General features: G+C 34.9%; 1 protein-coding gene across 1 annotated transcript in view; it reads left to right on the plus strand.

The window, feature by feature from the left end:
* Window positions 1–22,546, plus strand: part of ADAM9 (ADAM metallopeptidase domain 9) — a 137,957-nt gene that overhangs the window by 106,050 nt on the left and 9,361 nt on the right. The window contains exons 17-20 of the mRNA XM_077849229.1: window positions 14,236–14,316; window positions 14,567–14,672; window positions 20,661–20,802; window positions 22,207–22,294. Of these exons, the coding sequence (XP_077705355.1) occupies window positions 14,236–14,316; window positions 14,567–14,672; window positions 20,661–20,802; window positions 22,207–22,294 (417 nt within the window). The remainder of the gene's footprint in view (window positions 1–14,235; window positions 14,317–14,566; window positions 14,673–20,660; window positions 20,803–22,206; window positions 22,295–22,546) is intronic.

Genomic DNA, 22,546 nt, shown 5'->3' on the forward strand with positions numbered 1-22,546 from the left:
TGTCCTTCATTTAAGAGTTTCTGGGTCTGTAATATGGCTCAAGTTTGGGAATTGATTGAGGGCCCATGTCACCCTTTTTTTCATTTGACCTAGAACTTTTCTGCGTATACAGATGTAGCAAGAATGTTCTGGTAAGCTTCCTCTCTTTTTATTTCTAGGAGCACCATGATCAACTAACCAGTGCCATTGGTCTGTACAAGTCAGATTTTCTTCTTTTTTAAAGATTTTATTTATTTATTTGAGAAAGAAAAAACACAAGCAGGGGCAGGGGCAAAGGGAAAGGGAGGGACAGACTTCCCACTGAGTAGAGAGCCTGATGTAGGACCCTGGGATTGACCTGAACCAAAGCCAGCTGCTTAACCACCCAGGCGCCCCTAAGTTAGACTTTTCCGATTGCTCCTTTGACTTTGCTGTTTATTATGGCAGCCATATCCAGTTTGCCTTTGCAATTGAGTGCCTTTGCACTTGGCCTCTGCCACTTGGCAATCAGTTACTCCCAAGGCATTTAGGTGTTCCAATTCAGTGGTTGTCATTCCTAATGTTAAGTGGCCTACAGAAAAGAGTGATAGTAGAGCAAGTTAGGCCTCCAGGATCTTCCCTCACAAATTTATTTCTCACGGTTACGGTGAAAGGTATGTCTGGTGGACTCTTTGAGAATGAGTGAATGGGTGTGTGATAGCAAACCTGTCCTTAACACTCCAATCTTCCTAAGCCTTTGAATTGTTTCTTCTGTCTTTAACGAAGAGCAGTAGAGCATTTCTAACTTGTTCAGCACAGGCTAACTTTTGCTCCATGTTTCAGCTAATTAACGAACAAACTCTTAAAGCTCTTCCTGAATTCCTAACCTGCAGTATTAAATGCAGAATCTCTACTTAGTAAGCACATATGAAAAATTTGGCCTGATCCAACTTTATTTTCCTTTATCTCACACCCTTAATATCAATTCTGACACATGTTCCCTGGATTTCTGTCATGATAAATAGAAACTCAAGTAGTTCTTTTGGTATATAGTATACCTCCTCACAGGTCACACTTTTAGGGCTACGACTTGAGTCTAGTGATAGGTATAAAAGCAAAGAAGGGTGGTAGGGATGAGTCCTGAGAGAATCAGCATTCTCTTGTATGACAGCCTCCTCTAGAAGGCCATGATAGTTTTCTCAGGCAATGCATTGCTAATACCTTTTCTTGAGAGTAGAAAGGCCTTTTCTGTTGATGATAAAGAAGCTGCTTCTACTGGCAAGGAAGACTCATCAGTATTTAGGGACTCAGTGATTCAGGTTAGACTTTTGTTCTTTTGACCTAGAACTTTTCTGCTTATTCAGATATCAGGGTCTTCCCACACATCCCCATTCCAACTTTCAGGATCACATTCTTTCCCCCTAATACCCTCACTTTAATGGTAGATAAACTGCAAAGCTGGGAGGTCCTACTTGTATTGTAATCTCACCAATTGAAGGATGAAATTCTGGGTTTGATATTCAGAGGTCTCAGCCCTGTGACTACAAAAGATTAGGGTCTCCTTCAGGGCACACTTAGAAGCTTTCAGGTGATTTTTGTTGTATTTAAGCTGAGAGTTTAAGTTTCTGGGCTTATTCTTTTCATTTCTTACTTTGTCCATGACGTTAGAAGTAACCATAATCGCAGATTTGCTAGTTTGAGAGAAATGTTTGTATCATATATATCATATGCACAATTAGCCAGACCCTTTATTCTTATAGGTTGATTTGGAATAACCATTGGTGATATTTTGCATATCTTCCTGCAAGATCATGCCATGGACTCTCAGTACTCTGCTGTTGAATTTATAGTCATTAACATCTTCAAATGTAGTCATGTAAGAGAGCCAATTCCAGAAGCCCAGGGACCAATTCAGACAACTCATCCTTAAAAACTTGTAGAACGAGTCTAGGTATCATTATCTGCATTTGTCAAGGTTCTCCAGAGAAACATAACCAATAGGAAGTGTGTGTGTAGTCATTCATTCATTTACTATAAGGAATTGACTCACACAATTTTGGGGGTTGATAAGGCCTAAGATTTGCAGTTTGCAAGCTGGAGCTCCAGAAGAGATGATGCATTTCCAGCCTGAGTCCAGCCTGAGTCCAAAGGCCTGAGAGCCAGGAGAGTTGATGGTAGTTCTAGTCTGGAAGCCAGCAGTCTCAATACCTTTGAAAGGTCAGTGTTTTAGTTCAAGTAACGAGGAAGATAAAACTAACCTTAGATTGAAGACATGTAGGCAGGAGTAATTCTTACTCAGGACAAGTCAGGCTTTTTGTTCTATTCTGGCCATCAACTGATTGGACGAAGTCCATCCATGTCAATAAAGCAATCTACTTTACTCAGTCTGTTAATTTAATTTAAGCAAAAAAGCACCCTCACAAACATTCAGAATAATATATGACCAGAGATCTGACACTCTGTCCTGTACAAGTGATAACCATCACAGTTATTACAAAGTAATGGAGCTCAGAGTAAAAATTGTACTGGGGGAAAAAAAAATCTGTAAAACATGGTTGATTTTAATATTGTCATTTATCTTCTTTATCTGCCAAAACCTCTCAAAATAGAAAGGAAAAATAGAGAATAAATCTTAAAGTGTGAAATATATGATTTTTCAATAGTAGATAAAGATTTCAACAGTTTTTGTTTGTTTGTTTTTGTTTTTGTTTAACTGAAAGAGGACAGAAGATAGTAGAAAGTACTGGAATCTACAACCTACAGTGCAAACTGATAGGATATGAATAAGAAGACTGTCTTATCCTGGCAGAACCCTAAACACATTGGTTCGCAGCTCAGATTTGGAAATACTGGTTATAGCTGAGAGTGGGGTGAAGCATGAAACTGAATATGGAATTACTTTTAGTCTAGTCATTGAGAGGCCAGCTTATTGTTCTGTTTCTTTGTTTCTCTTGTCTGGTCAGCAAAACATCAGCAAGCTGTTGCCTACTCCTCCAGGTTTGATGTGAGATGATAGGACTTACGGCATATATTTGGCCATCTTCTGTGAGATGCCTGTCACCCTATCCTAACCCTGCTATCCTGTTCTCCTTCTTACACATGTAACTGAACTATAGATGGATTATTACGTAAAATTGGACAATTCTTGGAGGAAGCTGAGTGAAAAAGACAGAAAAATAAGATAATGGTAAAAGCCTGAGAGGATCAGTTAAAGATTTTTTTTTTTTTTTTTTTATTTATGATAGTCACAGAGAGAGTGAGAGAGAGAGAGAGGCAGAGACATAGGCAGAGGGAGAAGCAGGCTCCATGCACCGAGAGCCTGATGTGGGATTCGATCCTGGGTCTCCAGGATCGCGCCCTGGGCCAAAGGCAGGCGCCAAACCGCTGCGCCACCCAGGGATCCCCAGTTAAAGATTTTTAAATCCAACTGATTGAAATCTTTAGAGAAAGAAAATAGAGAAAGTGGACAATTGTGAAATTACAGAGTACTTGGTGAGGAAAAATCCCAATAGCTTCCAGAGGTAAAAACAAAAGAAAAGCCCTATTACAAACAAAACAAAAAATAGGTCGTTTTTAAGGGAGTGAAATTGAAAACTGAATTTTGGAAGACAGGGGAGCAATGCTTTTATGTTTCTGACAGATTCTCAACCTTGAATTCTGGCAAAGTATCAGTCCAGTGGGATAAATAAATCTTTTATTTATCTTTTCTTAAGAAATTGTCTAATGTAATGTTCCAACAAATGAGGAAGTAACCAAAAAGAAAGAATTGTAATCTAGGACACAGAAGAATGTTAAAGAGAAATTCTAAGATAACAGCAGTGTACCAGGCCAGGAGAATAATCGGTCATTTGGAGCAAGGGGTCCCTAATGCAAAGTTTTAAGCGAAAGTTTTCTTTTCTTTTTCTTTTTCTTTTTCTTTTTCTTTTTCTTTTTCTTTTTCTTTTCTTTTCTTTTCTTCTTTTCTTTTCTTTTCTTTTCTTTTCTTTTCTTTTCTTTTCTTTTTTTTTTGGTGAGGTTTGAGTATTGATATGACAGTGGCTGCTTATGTAAGGAGAAAGGAAGTGTTTGCTGTAGGGAAAAGAAAGCTATATAAGAAAGAAAATATACTTTTAGAAGTTAGCTTTGAAATCAATAGTGTTTTGTTTTAATTCTTAGCAAGAAATACTGAATCGCCTACTTCATTGTTTCCTTGTAGAGGAATGTCAACCCTTTGAGGTTTTGAATGACTTCAGCAAAATGGCTGAATAAGAAGTTCCTCATTTGTGCCTCCCCGCCCTTACCTCAACAATAAGAGTTTGGCATCCATTTGTAGACAAAAGTGCCTCTGAGGGAGCTGTGGGATCTAATATCTTACGTCATGGGGCCAGGGAGGAGCTTTGCCCTCTCTGGCCCTAGATAATAGGCATGAAGACCTTGGTGCTGGCTGAGGACCCTGTAGTGCCTGTTTCTGGCTCTAGGCTTTCTGGGCTGTGGTCTGTAAGTCCCTGGAAAAGAGTCATAGACAATTACCTACAGATGATAGAACTTTTGTGGAAGTCTAGGTTTCCAAAGGAGAAATTTCAGGACAGTGTTAGAGGAAAAAGTTTTGAGTTTGGACACGTTGGAGAGGGTAAGAGGAACAGTTTGCCTTTACCTGAATCACTCCTCACCCAAGGAGGCAAAGCTTAGGGACAGATAAATCTTTTTAGCCCATGGTTTCCCCCATGAGGGGAAATGAGAGTGGTGAGTGAACATCCAGCTTTCCCAGCCCTGTATGACCCATTCACTCTCACCTCATCCAGAAGACTGACTTGTGAGCTGCATGACTGAAAGGGGGGCATGAGAGGCTGGGTGAGTGGCACATTTCTCTTGGAGGATATTAAAGGGATGTGATCTATGAGTCCTATGTACCATTGGGAAAGATTGAGATCATACCAGGTATCTTCTCTGACCACACTGGTGTGAAACTAGGAATCATAAACAAGAGAAAAGCTCAAAAATTCACAAATATATAGAAATTAAACAACACATTCCTTTTTAAAATTTTTTTATTGGAGTTCGATTTACCAACATATAGTATAACATCCAGCGCTCATCCCATCAAGTGCCCCCCTCAGTGCCCATCCCCCAGTCACCCCATCCCCCCACCCCACCTCCCCTTCTATTACCCCTTGTTCGTTTCCCAGAGTTAGGAGTCTCTCATGTGCTGTCACCCTCTCTGATGTTTCCCACTCACTTTCTCTCCTTTCCCCTATAATCCCTTTCACTATTTTTTATATTCCCGGTATGAATAAAACCATATAATTAAATAACACATTCCTGAACAACCAGTGTAGATATCAAAAAATATCTTGAAACAAACAAAATAGAAAGACAACAACCTAAAACATGGGATGCAGCAAAAGCAGTTCTAAGATGGAAGCTTATAGCAATAAACACCTACATTAAGAGAAATGAAAGATCTCAAGCAACATAACTTGACACCTCAAGGAAACAGAAAATGAGTAAGCTAAGCCCAGAGTTAGTAGAAGGAAGGAAATAACAAAGATCAGGGCAGATAAATGAAATAGAGGCCAGAAAAACAATAGAAGAGATAAAAGAAATAAGAGCTGGTTTCTTGAAAATAAAAACAAAATTGACAAATCTTTAGTTGAGCTAAGAAAAAAGAAGCCTCAAATAAATAAAATAAAAAATGAGAGAAGAGACATTACAATTGATACCACAGTAGTACAGAGATTCATAAGAGATTATGTGGACAGTTATATACAAATTGGGTAACCTAGAGAAAACAGATAAATTTCTAAAAACATACAACCTACTGGGAGTAAATCATGATGTAATAGAAAATCTGAATAGGCCAGTAACAAGAAAGGAGATTGAATCAGCAGTTACCAGTTTCCCAACATAGAAATACCCAGGACTAGATGGTTTAACTAGTAAGTTCCACCAAACATTCAAAGAAGAATTAATGCCAGTTCTTCTTAAACTGTTCAAAAGATTGAAGAGAACACACTTGAACTCATTTTATAAGGTCAGCATTACCCTGACACCAGATAAAGACATTACAAAAAAAGGAAAATTACAGTCCAGTATCTTGGATGAATATAGATACATAAATTGTCAACAAAATACTAGCTAAGTGAATTCAACAACACATTAAAAAGATCATACACTTGATCGAGTGGTATTTATCCCTGGAATGCAAGGATGGTTCAATGTAAGCAAATACATAAATGTAGTGCACCGTATTAATGAAATGAAAGATAAAGTCACGATCCTCTCATATTGCAGAAAAGGCATTTGGCAAAATACAACATACTTTCTTGATAAAAACCTTTCAATAAATTGAGTATAGAAAGAATATACCTCTATATAAAAAAGGCCATGTAAGATAAATCCATAGCTTACATTGTACTCATTGGTAAAAGATTGACCGCTTTTCACCTAGGATCAGAAATAAGACAAAGATGTTCACTCTTACTACCTTTTTTTTTTAAGATTTTTATTTATTTATTCATGAGAGACACGGAGAGAAGGCAGAGACATAGGCAGAGGGAGAAGCAGGCTCCTCACAGGGAGCCCAATGTGGAACTCGATCCTGGAACTCTGGGATCACACCCTGGCTGAAGGCAGACGCTCAACCACTGAGCCACCCAGGCATTCCAACTCTTACTACTCTTATTCAACATAGTACTGGAAGTCCTAGCCAGACATCGGAGCAAGAAAAAGAAATAAAAGACATCCAAATTAGAATAGAATAAGTGACATTGTCTTTGTTTGATGTGATATATCATCTTTTAAATAGAAAGTCCTATAGACTTCCAAAAAAAACTGGAAAACTAATCTGTGAATATGGTAAAATTGTGGGATACAAGGTCAACATACAGAAATCAGTTGCATGTGTATGCACTAACAGTGAACTAACTGAAAAAGAAATAAAGCCATCTCGTTCGCAATAACTTTAAGAAAAAGTGCTTATGAATAGAGTTAAGCAAGGAGATGAGATATATCCACTGGAAACTATAAGACTGTGATGAAAAAAATGAAAAAGACACAAGTAAATGTCAAGGTATCCTGTGTTTTGGATGGAAAGAATTATTATTGTTAAAATGTCCATACTGCCCAAAGCCATCTGTAGACTCAATGCAATCCAATGGTATTTTTCACAAAAGTAGAACAAATAATCCTAAAAGTTGAATGGAACCACAAGGACCCTGAATAGCCAAAGTAGTCCTGAGAATGAACACCAAAGCTGGGTGTATCCAATTGTAAACTATATTTCAAAGGCATAGTAATCAAAGCAATATAATACTGGTATAATAATAGACACACAGATCAATGGAGTTGAATCAAGAGCCCAGAAAGAATCCTGTGCATATGATCAACTAGTATTTGACAAGGCTACTCAACAAGACTACTCAATGAGGAAAGGAGAATCTTTTCAGTAAGTGGTATTGGAAAAACTGTGTGTTCATTCATATGCTATTGAATATTCAATGACATTGGACCACTATTTTATACCACTCACAAAAATAACTCCAGATGGATTAAAGACTTAAACATAAGACCTGAAACTGCAAAACTCCTAGAAGAACACACAGGGAGAAAACTCCTTGACATTGGTCTTGGCAATGATTTCTTTTTTTATATACGACATCAAAAGCACAAGCAACAAAGGCAGAAATAACTAAGTGGATTATATCAAATTTAAAAACTTCTGCACAGTAAAAGAAATAGTCAAAAAATGAAAAGGCAACCTTTGGGATGGGAGAAAATATTTGCAAATCATATATTTGATACGGAGTTAATATCCAAAATATGTAAGGAATTTATATAAGTCAATTGCAAAAAAGCAATCCAATTTTAAAAAAACGTGCAAAGGGTGTTGGTGGGAATGTAGAGCCACTCTGGAAAACTGTGTGGAGGTTCCTTAAAGAGTTAAAAATAGGGCAGCCTGGGTGGCTCAGCAGTTTAGTGCCGCCTTCAGCCCAGGTCTGATCCTGGAGACCCGGGATTGAGTCCCACATCGGGCTCCCTGCATTGACCTGCTTCTTCCTCTGCTTGAGTCTCTGCCTCTCTCTCTCTCTGTCTCTCATGGATAAATAAATAAAATCTTAAAAAAAAAGTTAAAAATAGAGCTACCCTATGACCCAGCAAATTGCACTACTGGGGATTTACCCCAAAGATACCGATGCAGTGAAAGACCTAAACCCCTGCACCCTAATGTTTATAGCAGCAATATCCACAATAGCCAAACTGTGGAAGGAGCCTCGGTTTCCATCAAAAGATGAATGGATAAAGAAGATGTGGTCTATATATACAATGGAATATTACTCAGCCCTTAGAAACGACGAATACCCACCATTTGCTTCGATGTGGATAGAACTGGAGGGTATTATGTTGAGTAAAGTAAGTCAATCTGAGAAGGACAAACATATGGTTTCATTAATTCGGGGAATATAAGAAATCGTGAAAAGAATTAAAGAGGAAAGGAGAGAAAATGAGTGGGAAATATCAGAGACGGTGACGGAACATGAGAGACTCCTAACTCTGGGAAACGAACAAGGGGTAGTGGAAAGGGAGGTGGGCGGGGGAACGGGGTGACTGGGTGATGGGCACTGAGGGAGGCACTTGATAGGATTAGCACTGGGTGTTATACTATAATATATGTTGGCAAATTGAACTCCAATAAAAAAATATACAAAAAATAAATAAAAAATATGCAAAGGATCTGAATAGACATTTTTATAAAGACAACAAATGGCCAACAGTTACATGAAGAAGTGTTTAACATCACTAATCCTTAGGAAGATTCAAGTCAAAACCACAATGAGTTATCACCTCATCCCTGTTATATAGCTCTCATCAAATGTCAGGAGATTAAGTGTTCATGAGCATATGGAGAAAATGGAACTCTTGTGCATCATTGGTGGTATATTTATACCAATATAAATTGGTATAGCCACTGTCGAAAATAGTAATGAATTTTTTCAAAAAATTAGATCTACCATATGATCCAGCAATCTCTTGTGGGTGTAGATCCAGGGGAAATGAAAACAGGAGCTTGTACTCCTATGTTTATTGTAGCATTATTTACAATAGCCAGGATAACCAAAATGGCTGTCAGCTAAGGAATGGATGTTGAAGGCGTGGTATATAAATACAATGAAATATTATTCAGCCATGAAAAAGAAGGAAATCCTGCCACTTGTGACAGCATGGATGTATTTTGAGGGTGTTATGCTAAGTGAAAAAAGTAGGTTGGAGAAAGACAAGTGCTGTGTGAACTTACTTATGTGGAATCTAAAAAGCTGAACCAACAGAAACAGAATGTTGATTGCCAAGGCCTTGAGGTGGGGAGGTGGTGGAAATGGGGAGATGTTAGTCAAAGGGTATATATTTCCAGTTAAAAGATGAATAGATTCTGGGAATCTAATATTCAGCATTTTGACCATAGTTAACAACAGTGTATTATAAACTTGAAAATACTAAGAGTGTATCTTAAATGTTCTCTACAAAAAAGACACGATAATCATGTGGAGTGATTAACCAACTCTACTGTAGTAATCATTTCTCAGGATACAAGTTTATTTAATCACTATGTTGTATACCTTAAAGTCACACAATATTATGCATCAATTTTATCAGTAAAGCCAGAAAAAAAAAATGCTCTCAGCCTCAATGTGTTCCTCTTTCACATCACTCATTGATGTAATTAATGAGTTTGGGAGAAGGCCCTGGGCATAGATGCCTCAGCCCCTTCTGTCTTCTCTTTTCAGATCTACCTGCCTGCAGAGAGGGTACAATCTGGTCTGCTCTCTCAGCCATGCAGTAAAATTAGCAGGGCAGGCTCTGCTTTTTGGGGGGAGGCAACCTGTGATTAGGCAGGTAAGTTTGATTTTGGGGGTGCAGTATTAGGAAGCCCATTTTGCTATTTGCTTTAGTCATGTTAAATGCCTTATTGAGAATAAAGATGATATTTTAATTTGTAGTTGTCAGCCTCCCCTGTTTTCTTTTTTTTTTTTCACCTTCTTCCGAACTTGCTCAGGGAATAATGATGTGTAATGTACTGACAGGGATACTATCCCAGTATTAGTGGTATAAATATGAAGCAATATATACTTTGAGAAGACAAATGAGGGGCACTTGGATTTGTGTTAGAAAGCTGAATTCTTACCTGTCATAAAGGGCATTAGTTGTTGATATCTGGAATAGGTAAGTCAAGAAATAGTGTAAAGTAAGTCATGGAGATGGAAAGTACAGTATAGGGAATATAATCAACGTTGTAATAACTTTGCACGATGACATGGTAACTACACTTATTTTGGTGATTTTTAATATATAAAATTGTTGAATCACTACTTTGTACACCTGAAACTAATATTTTAAACTAGTATTTTATAATTAAAGAAAAAAGACTAGTAACTACCTGGTGAAAGAAAGAAGGAAAAAGAAAAGAAAGAAAAGAGAAAGAAAAGGAAGGAAGGAAGAAAAAAGAAAAGAAAAAAAAGAAAAACAGTATGCTAGTTTAAAACAGGGAGGGAATTATCAGGAAAAAATGGTAGTTGCTTCTGGACTGCTAGACTGGCAGAGTAGCTAGAAATGGGTCATGGAATTGTTTTGTCATACTTTTAGCACTATTTAATTTTTAGCCATGGGCATGTATTTTGTTTAAAAAAATTAAACAAAAAAAATGAAGGTAAACTGGTACTCTGTTCTTCAGAAGTCAGTTTAGAAGTGTCGGTCAGCTCGATTAATAGTACAGCATTGACATTCAGAGACTTTTATGGTCTTTCGTAGGTTGAGCAATTCTCTGGTGGGAAGAATTTATGACAGTGGTGATACAGTTTATTGGAATGCTTGATTACTTAAAAATGTGTTACCAAAGTTAGATTTTTTTTTCTCTGAACCAATTGCTAAACCAGAAAGTGTTTGATTGCCTGGTTTGAAAATCATAACCAACAAAATATGCTTTTCCTAAAATGTAAGAAAGAAATTGCTAAAGGATTTCCTGACTTTGAAAATAACTCTGCTTTGGAAATTGGGCATGCTTTGACATCAGGTGTTCACTTCAGATTTGGTGCTTGGTTTAATATCTTCAGTCATTTCTAGGAATGAAATATCCATATTTAATGAGTTGACTCTATGTTTACTCTTGGATAAATATTCCAACTGCATTTGAAGATTGTATTTTCACTTACAACATATATTGTTTGATAATTATTCAGATCTTTCACATTCTTATTTGTTGTTCTTAATGTGTTCAAAATTTAGAGAAAGGAATTTAAGTCTTCTAGTAGCTTTCTGTTTTCATTTCCCCTTGTATTTTTTGCACTAAGAATGCTAAATCTATGTTTGTGGCAGAGTTTGTTGACTAATACATTTTAGTTGTGAGTTATATCTTTTATTAGTTCAAAATGTCCTTTGCTATAGCTTCATAGTTTTGTCTTAAATTTTCTCTTAATTGATATTATTACCATACTTTCTTTATATTTAAATTTGCCTAATAGAAGTTTTGTCCAACTCTTTACAGATTTATTTTGTTTTAAGCGTGTGCCTTCTGAATAACATTATTTTATGGCTCAATCTAAGTTTTTTCTTCTTTTGGAAAAAAGTCTTTTAAAAAGATTATGGGAAGATCACATTTTAATTGTTAAAAAAATTCAAAAATGCTGTGGGAAACAAAAAATACAGGTCCCCTGCTGATACCCTGCTACTGATTTCCCCTCTTTTGAAACTCATTTCCTAGGGGTAACTCTGATAACACTGTTTTGTGTCTGTCCCATTATCTTTCTGGGCCTTTACAAGTGGATATGCTTCCCACCATCCCCATTAGACTTTAGGATGAGACTTTAAATAATGTTCTGAAATGTTTTTACTCAATAGCAGAGTGCAGAGATCTTCCATGTCATTATATGGAAATCCAGTTAATCCCATTATAGATATTCTCCTGACTTAACCACATTGCAGTTTATATTATCTGTAGTTAGTTGGTTGACTGGTTGACTTTATCAGCACTGAATACTCTTTTACATTTAATCTCATCTACTTTTGCAAGTACTCCTGTAGGACAGATTTCCTAGGATAGATTTTTAAGTTAAGAGATATATACATTTAAAATTTAATAGAAACTATCAATTTTACTTTTCAACAAGGTGGTAATAATTTATTTTCCACTATTTGTATATGAAGGTGTCTTATTTTGATAACATTGTATATTATCAATCTTTTTCATTTTTGGCATTCTGATTGACAAAAAGCCCCATTATTATTTTAGTTTGCATTTCTCTTCTTGGGTATCTTTTCATATCTTTATTAGCCCTATATATCTTTTTCTGTTGTTAGTATTTATATGTTCCCATTTTTCTGTTGGCTTGTTATTTCATTATCATTTATAAGGGCTCCTCATACATAGAGAATGTTAACAGTCAGTTATATCTTTTTATAATTCGTCCTTTGTCTTTGCTACAAAGAAATTTTAAAATATCATGAAGTCATTTCATGTTATGCTTAGAAAAGCTTTTGCATTCCAATAAAATATAAAAATTCTCCAATGTTTTCTTTTTGTATTTTTACAGTTTTGTTGGGCTTTGACATTTATGGGCATAGTTTAATTTACTGACATTTCATTCTATTTCTATGATCCTACTTAATGCTATTTTAAAATGTTTTCTTAATGTTTCCTGCTTTATCTTCCTCTCGTTATATTGCACAAATTGTGTTTGACTGTGTGTGTGTATGAGTCTAGTATGGAAGTTACGTATCTTTTTCTGTCTGTTATACTACTTTTTAAAAAAGGTTTATTTATTTATTTAACAGACAGAAGGAGCAGGAGTGGGGACAGAGAGAGAGGGAGAAGCAGACTCCCTGCTGAGCAGGGAGATCCCAGGTCCTTGAGCTGAAGGCTCAACCAACTGAGCCAACTAGGCATCCCACTACCTTTTTTTTTTTTAATAGCAGTAATACATTAATTTATTTTCCTTAGTGGTGTCAAGAATAAAATAGTATCTGCTGATTTCTCCCATTATTACCACTATTACCACTATTACCTTTAACCACCCCCCACCCCCACTATTTTTTTTTGTTGAAAAACTACTGGCTTTAAATTCTAGGTGATTACTAACATATACAGGTATATTTTAAGGGCTTTTATCTTTTTGTGTTTAATTTAAAAATTTTGTCTTTTTTGTGTTGTATTACTATGTCAACAACATATATGTACAAGGATAGCAAATGCTTGGTATGTGTGCCTATTACTTATATATTGATGGAATGAAACACCAAACATTTTCTATAAATGTAAAATAGAATAGGTTGGATCCTGTCTTTTCTGTTCTCTACCAAGGCTGGACTCTGGGGACTTTGAGCAAGCTGACAGTTTGGTACTAGCTCAGGTCTGTAATATATATATATATATTATATATCTAAATATATTTATACATAATATATATTTCTAATTTAAATATAATTTACATATATATAATTTATATACGTATATATAAATTTTTATTTAAATTCAATTTAGTTAACATGTATTAGTTTCAAACTTTATATATTCAACATTTATTTAGAAGAGATGCTAAACATTAAGTGGGAAAAGAAGTGGAAAAAGAGAACTCTTAAGCTCACTTTTTATTATCCTAGGTAGTTCAGTTTTGGCTTCAAAGTCACATCCTGAAATCAGAAAGCAAGAGGTCCTATATTAACTTCATCTACCCTCCTTCACTTGTGGTTGGTGGTGGTGTAGGAACTGTGTAGTGTTGGAGAGGATGGTCTTACTTTACCTAGAAGATAGGTTTTATCTTATCAACAAAGTAAACTTTTATCTCATTTTGGAAGAATCTTAGAAATTAAATTGAGTTTTACATTTTATGGAATACTATTTTGATTCTTATAATAATGACAGTTTATGTGAGGTATTATAGTAATAGATTTCCTATCATTGAGCCTTTTTTTATAATTTATCAACTCTCTGGTTGCTTTTGATTTGAAAAAGCCCATTTGTGAATATTTTACCTAGGGTTTCACATCTATATTTGTATGGAAGGATAGATTATAATTTTATCATTGTTTTTGGTATTTGTGTCATCTTTGTCTTTTTTGATTGTTAGTTCTATGTTAATTTCACTTATTTTCATGTTTTTTACATTCTCATATATATAATATGGAAGTTAGCAATTCCTTGAAAGTTTAAAAGAATTCAGCATGAAATCATCTGCGCCTCGCTCTAATTTCTTCTGGCCACTTGATTAGTCCATTCAATTTTTCCTTACTCATTACTCCATTTCTTTTTTCCAGATCTGTAGAAACTTCCAGTGTGTAAATGCTTCTGTTCTGAATTATGACTGTGATATTCAGAAAAAGTGTCATGGACATGGGGTAGGTAATATTCTCTTTTGGTTTGTTCATGAAAGTAGTGTTGAATCATGAGAATTCCCAGTGAGGTAGGTGAGACTTTCCCAGATTTTTATATACTGGGGAATTTAGATATCTGACTAATTTTTCATTCTTAAAAATAGTGCCTGTGGACTTGTGTGTATTTAGTACTTTTTCTTGGTTTGTGTCCTTGAGTTTATGATGCAGAACAGTATTTACAGTTAACCAAAGTGATGTTTTGGTTGTTTTGAAGGTATGTAATAGCAATAAGAATTGTCACTGTGAGAATGGCTGGGCTCCCCCAAATTGTGAGACTAAAGGATACGGAGGAAGTGTGGACAGTGGACCTACATACAATGGCAAGTAATATAAAAGAAATTTAGTGTAATTGCAAATGGCCCATGTCAGAAATTGGACATTCTTGTACCTCTCCCTCACTTCCCACATTGGTTATACACTAAATATGTTGATTCTGCTTCCTAATTTTCTCATTAATGTTTCCATTTTAAAATCCTTATTAATGACCTGTAATTTCTTGCCTGGATTTACATAATGGCCTCTTATCTAGCCTCCCTCTTTCTCATCTTGCTTCCTGTAATCCATGTTCCATACTATAATACAGAATTTTAGTGTTTCTCTTCAGGAATTGTTTTGATTATGTCATTGTTGTAACTTCTTTTATTTCCTCTAATAGGTTACTCTCTTACCTCTGGTCTTTCTACAGTATTATATTCACATTATGGTAATTTGGCTAATGGCTACTCAGATTTCAGTTTATACTGTATTTTCTTAAAAGTTTTTCCTGACTGCCTAAATCTGAATTAATATGCCCTTTCTATTTGTTCTCCTTTTATTGCAGGCACTATCACATACTATAGTAATTACTTATTTACTTGTTTTTTTCCCCTAAAAGACTATGAATGAGCTCCTTGTTCACCAGTATCTTCCTAGTGAGAATATATGCTTTCTTTCTCTTGGGTAAATACTAAGAGTGGTTGGCTTATATAGTACATTTACGTTTCACATTTTAAGAAACTGCCAAACTGTTTTCCAAAGTGGTTGTGCCACGTTATATTTACTCCAGCTGTATATGAGGGTTCTAATTTTTCTACATCCTCCCCATCACTTGGTATGGTCAGTCTTTCTAATTTTAGCCATTCTAGCAAATGTGTAATGGTATTTCTCTAATTACTAATGATGTTGAGCCTTTTTGTGTGCTTATTTGCCATTCACATCTTAGGTGATGTGTCTGTTCAAATCTTTTTGTCCAGTTTTTAGTTAGGGTGTTTTCATACAAGTCCTTTATGACATTTGTGCTTTGTAAATACTTTCTCCCAGTCAACAATACAGGTATTGTAGTGCTATCAGTTTTCCTCTAAGAACTGCCTTTTTTTTTTTTTTTTTGCATTACACCAATTTTGATATGTTGTGTTTTTGTTTTTTGTTTCGTTTGTTTTAATTCAGCTCAAAATAACTACTAATATACTTTTATTTTTTTCTTTGACTCCTGAGTTATTTAAAAATGGTTTACTTTGTTTTGAAGTATCTGAGGAATTTTCCACATATGTTAGTGTTACATACACTGTAGTCAGGGAACATACTTTATGTGACTTGAATACTTTTACATTTTCTGAAACTTGTATCATGGCCCAGATTATGGTTTATCTTAATAATAAGTTCTGTGTACACTTGAAAGAATATGTATTCTGCTATAATTGGTTAGAGTGTTTTATAGGTAATCACTTCAAATTTTTGACAGATGTTTAAGTTTTGTATCTCCCTACTGATTTCTGTCAGTTACTGAGAGAGAAATATTCAAATCTCTGGTATTATAATTAACTGCTAATTTGCCTGTTTGTCCTTGCATTTCTGTCAGTTTTTGTTCTATGTATTGTAAAGCTTTGTTCTATTTTTTTTTTTTGCTTTGTTCTATTCTTGATAAATTGACTCCATCATTACAAAGTAACTCTCTTTATACCTGATAATATTTTGTGCTCTGTATTCAGAAATTAATATAGCTACTCCAGATTTCTTTTGATTAGTCAGCATGGAAATCCCTTCTTATTCTTCTATTTTTAATGTTTGTCTTTATATTTATTTATTTATATTTTTTATTTTATTGTTTTGAGAGAGAGCTAGAGTGCGTGTGTGAGCTGTGAGGTGGGGAGAAGGGGAGGGGCAGAGAGAGAGGGAGAGAGAGACTCCTGAGCAGGCTCCATGTTCAGCTTGGAGCCCGTGTGTCTTTATATTTCAAGTGGATTTCCGGTAGGCAGAATATAGTTTGGTCTTGCTTTTTTATTTTTTGATTTGTTTTGTTTTGAGTAGGCTCCATGCCCAGCATGGGGCTTGAACTCACAACCCTGAGACCAAGTTGTACACTCTATGACTGAGCCAGCCAGGCGCCCCTTGGTTTGCTTTTTGAGTCAGTCTGCCAGTCTTTGCATTTTAATTGACTTGTTTTGATCACATACATTTAATTTGAGTATTGATGTTTGGGTTTAAATCTGTCATATTGGTATTTTTTATCACAGTCTCTTCGTATGGTATTTTATCATTTCACTCTGCTTCTTCCATTTCACTTAATTTTTACTCAAATGACTTATTTTCATATCTCTTATAATGCAGGTCTGCCAGTGACAGAAACTTTTAGTTTTTCTATATCTTTTGTAAAAAAAAAAAAAAAAAAAAAAAAAAAAAAAAGATTTTATTCATTTATTTGAGAAGAGAGAGTAAGTGAGCAGGGGGAGGAGCAGAGGGAGAGAGACAAGCAGATTCCTTGCTGAGTGCAAAGCTTAACATGGGCTGAGATCATGACCTGAGCTGAAATCAAAAGTTGGATGCTCAACTGACTGAGCCACCCAGGCACCCCTAGTTTTGTGTATCTTAAGAAGTTTTTATTTTGCTTTCTTCATTGAATGATAACTGCGTAAAGAATGTAAGGATGACAGTCTGTGTTCTCCCCTCCCCCTCAGCATTTACTTCTTCAAAGATGTTTTCTCCATTGTCTTCTGGCTGGCATTACTTTTCCTGAAGAATGGGCAATCATCTTTTCTTTTTTGGTCTTTTGTTTTTTAGGCATCTTTTTTACTCTGGTTGCTTGTAAGATTTTCTCTTTATATCTATAGTTATTAGTATTTGATTATAAATGTGCCTTGGTGTCCTTGGGATTTGGTGGACTTTTTGGACTTGTGCTTTTATAGTTTTCTTCAACTTTGGAAGACTGTGGTCGTTATTTCTTCAAATATTTTTTTCTTTTTTCTTCCTTTCCTTTAGGACTCCAATTGCATATTTGCTACTTGGAATTTTTTCACATCTCACTGATTTGCTTTGATTTTTAAAAATTCTTTATTCTCTATATTTAATTTTGAATAGTTTCTATTGTTATTCTTCAAGTTCACTCTTATTCTGTGATGTCTGATGTGCCATTAATCCCATCCAGTGTGTTTTTTATCATAGATATTTTTTTTATTTCTATAAGTTCTGTTTTTGTTTTTTTTTTTTTTGTGTAACTTCCATGTCTTTACATAGCATGTTTGATCTTTAGCTTCTTGAAGATGCAGAATACAGTTAGAATAACTTCTAGTATCCTTGTCTACTAATTCTAACATCTTATATAATTTTTTAGTTTTGACTAATTGATTTTTCTCCTATTTTGGGTTATATGTTTCTTCTTTGCATGCCTGTAATTTTTTTTCAACTGGATGCCAGAAACTGAATTTTGCCTTGTTGTATATTAGATATTTTGGGATTCCTATTGATGAGTTTTGTTCTTTTGTGCTTATGTTACTTGGTCATAGTTTTTATCCTTTTGGGTCTTGCTTGAACATTTAGTCTAGGGCTGATTTTGCCCCATTACTGAAGCAAAAAGCCTTCTGTTTAATTCTACTCAGTGCTACTTTGATATGAAATTTCATTTCATATTAGGCAGGACTTGAACATTTAGTCTAGGGCTGATTTTGCCCCATTACTGAAGCAAAAAGCCTTCTGTTTAATTCTATTCAGTGCCACTTTGATATGAAATTTCTGCTGTGAATGGTAGGCATAGGCACTTTCCTTCATCTTGTTTGACCTATGAGGTTTATTCCTACTAATCCTTTCAGAGGGATCTTTCTCTGGTTTCAGGTGGTTTCTTTACAGCATATGTTGCTCAGTACCCAACTGAATATTTGAGAGGAGCCCTATGCACATCTTTTAAGTTACGTCTGTGTAGCTATCCCTTCCAAGTCAGTACTTTGCTCAGTGAACTCTAGCTGCCTTGGTCTCCTCAGCCAACCAGCTCCATCTCCTTAATTCAAGGAGAGCACTGAGCTTTGCTTGGGTTCCCTCACCTCTCATTATGGACTGTTAGCTTTCTCTGGGCAGCAAACTGGGACAAGTGTAAAGCTCACCTTGTTTTCTGTCTCAGGGATCATTTTTCTTTATCTGATGCCCAATGTCTTGAACACTGTTGCTTAATGTATTTTGTCTGGTTTTCTGGTTGTTATAGTTCCCAGGATAAATCTGGACACTGTTACTCCATCTTGGCTAGACGTAGAAGTTGGAACTATGGATTTTAATGGCTTCGTGTCATTCCATCAAGTGGATGTGCCTTAACTTGCTTGGTGTTTTCTAATTATTTGACATTTAGGTTGTTTCTAAGTTTTTGATATGCATTGATAACATTGTAGTGTACATCTTAATACTTACGCATTTTTTTTAGTTGAAGGGTAAGTTGCCAGAAATGAGATTATTAGGTCAAAGGTATAATCCTTTTTAGGGTTCTTGACTAAAATTCCAAAAGAATTTGTGTTAATGTCACTGACAGTATGAAGGTATCAGTTTCAACATAACCTTAACAGGGTTGGATGCTTTTATTTAGATTCTGCCTACACATTAGTAAGTATAAAATGGGAGATCAAGCTCATTTTAATACTTCCTTTTCTTATTTTTAATTGGGTTGAATGTTATTTCATGTCGTTTCATAACAAATTTTAACAGAAATTTCTGTTACTTTTACAAAGTTAAAATTATGTGAACAACTTTTCTACTTACCACTACTGTTTTTATTTACTATATTCCTTCTTTTTCTAAAGAACATGGAATAGTCAAGTTAATGTGAATTAATGAATTTTTAAAATTTATAATAAGACTTAAAACCCAGAAGCCATAAAAAATAAGATTGATAAATTCAGCTACCTAAGAATAAACTTATGCATGCAGAAAAACATTGTACCCTAAGACAAATGACAGAATAGGAAAAATATTTCCAACTCATATCACAAAGTTAATTTTTGATATATAAAGGGCTTTTAGAAACTGAGAAGAGAAAAACCAATAGTCCAATAGAAAAATAGACTGAGCAGAAAAAGAACTACAGTGTTTCCTTACACATAAGCAGTTGATCGCCTCATAATATTAGAAAGAAATGCAAATTAAACTAAGATACAATTTTAGGGGTGCCTGAGTGGCTCAGTTGGTTATATGTCTGTCTTGAACTCAGATCACGATCCAAGGGTCCTGGGATCTAGCCCCACATCAGTCTCTCTGCTCAGTGGGGAGCCTGCTTCTCCTCACCCACTCCACTGGTGCGCCCTCTCTCTCAAAAAGATAAATAAAACCTTAAAAAAAAAAAAAAGATACAATTTCTCACCTTTTAGGTTGGCAAAAATGCTAAAGTTTAATTCCAGTGATGGGGCTGTGAGGAATTCTTGTATGTTGTGGCCTGGCATGCTAAATTGTAAATACCACTGTGGTGGACAATTGACACTGGTTTAAAAAATGATGAATGTATTTACTCTCTGATATAGCAATTCTATTTCTGCAAAACTATTCTATACACTGATATGATGTCATATATGTGCAAGATTATTTATTATAGCATTGTTTTGGAATAGCAAAATATTGGAAAAATAAAAGTATCAGGATACTGGTTAAATAAATTATAGGATGTCCTTATAATGGAGTTTTGTATACCTGCATAGAAAATGAGGTGGTTTTCTATGTATGGTCTGGGGAGATACTTAGATAAGTGAAAAAAATGATGTGCTGAATAGCTTTTTTGATATGGTACCTTGTGTGTAAGAAAGGGTTGGCAATAAAAACATACTTTATTTTTTGCTTGTATTTACAAAGAAACATTTTAAGATTGTATAAGAAACTAATGAAAATGATTATCAAATGGGAAGGCAAAAATGAAGTAGGTAGGGATGAGGTATAAACCAGACTTCTCAATATATTCAGTTTCTGTCAGTTTCACTTTTGAACAATGTGAAAACTAATAGAAAATATTTATAATCACCTAGTATGTTTTAGTTAATATGTGTTAACTTCTAACTTAATGATTATTAATATGAAATTGTTTTCTTTAGAAAAGAATACTGCACTGAGAGATGGACTTCTGGTATTCTTCTTTCTAATTGTTCCCCTTATTGTATGTGCTGCTTTTGTCTTCATCAAGAGAGATCAACTGTGGAGAAGCTACTTCCAAAAGAAGAGATCACAAACATATGAGTACTGAGATTTTTTTTTTCTTTTAAGTTCATATAAATAATTTGAAGTAATTCTTAATGATGATAGTGATATCATAGGGGTTGGTTTAAAAATAGGGTTCTAAGATTTAGCAGGGGTTAAAGAAAAGTGGTGACTCAGCCACCTCTTATCATGGTGAGGGAGAGGATTACAATGAACAGCCTGTATGCTACTGAAAATGGCCCTTTAGGGTTCATGTTGCTGGACATTGATTTCTGATAATTTTGGGCTACAACTCCTTAATTGGGCTTCTTAGTTCGAGATTAAAATACTGGATAAAGATAAAAAGCATAAATGTCAAAACTATTTTCTTTTGTCTGTTTCAAGTATTAATTCTTACAGAGGAAGAGTATTTCAAATATTGACAACATGTTTTGTGAATTAGAAGTTCTTAAGAAATAAATTTTGATGGAAGGAAGGGCTATCAAAATTCAGACACCTGACATTTCTGGTCTATGTGTTGGACTTTTGTATGACTGTCTCTCAACTGTCACTTCTAACATATTGGCATTAGAATATAACATATATTAGCATGGCCTTGTAATCAGATCCTAAGTTCAAGTTTCAGTTTTGTCATTTGCTAGAATTATGAACTGGAATAAATGAATAAAACTCTGAGCTTTAGTTTACTTCCTCTGAAATAGGAGTAATATTACCTGTCTCTTAGTATTGATGTGAGGATTAAATGCAAAAATATTAACAAATAAAATCCATAGCACATTGCTGGTATAATATAATTACTCAAAAACTAGTTTGTGTTAAAATAAAAAAGGCCAGCTTATTATAATAATGATTTCTTACTTAGTACATAATATTTTGCTAGAGTATCCTGATGTTAGCTTTAATTTTTAATATAGCCTAAGATTTATCTTCTTATTCTTTCTTTCTCTTACTTCCTTTCACACTCAAACTGACCAATCTGTAGATAATTCTCCAGTCTCCATTTCTGAAATTTTACTTCCATAACCATAGCTCTCTCCTTACAGCTCTCTCTCCTTAGTTGATAACCTTTCCTACCAGCGTCTTTGCTCCTTACACTATTTTTTAGAATGACTACTTCATGTTTTGTGTATTCAGCCTAATAATATGCATTTATTATTTGATTTTAGGAAGACCTGAGGAGAAAAGTTTTAGAAATAGTGGCCTAATTGGCTAAATCTTATGGTTTCTTAGAATTTCAGGTTTTTTAGTTGTAAAATGGGGCTAATAAAACTTTCTAATATGTAAGGATTAAAAACGTGTGAATGCTGTTAAAAAATGCCATAAAATTTTAGCTATCATTATGATCATCATTATTTTATAATTGAGAAAATGCAAGGTATACGTAACATATCATGTAGAAACATTCTAAACTTACTTTAGCTCAAAAATAATTGTCTCTTTCAGATCAGATGGCAAAAATCAAGCAAAAGCTTCTAGACAACCAGTGAGCGTTCCTCGACATGTTTCATCAGTGACTCCTCCCAGAGAAGCTGTAAGTTTAAAACAACAACAAAAAAAATTTTAATATTATGGTATCACATTGCAAAAATTTAAAAAATAATTATTACATGGATATAGCAATAAGCATGGATAATTTCTTAAGAATATTATTAACTATAATCACCATGCTATACATTACATTTTCATGACTTATTTATTTTGTAACTGGAAGTTTGTACCTTTTACCCCCTTCACCCAATGTCATCCATCCCCCACTCCCACATCTGGCAACACCAATCTGTAG

Source organism: Canis aureus, chromosome 15 (genome assembly GCF_053574225.1).
Source record: "Canis aureus isolate CA01 chromosome 15, VMU_Caureus_v.1.0, whole genome shotgun sequence".
NCBI classification, from domain to species: Eukaryota; Metazoa; Chordata; class Mammalia; order Carnivora; family Canidae; genus Canis; species Canis aureus.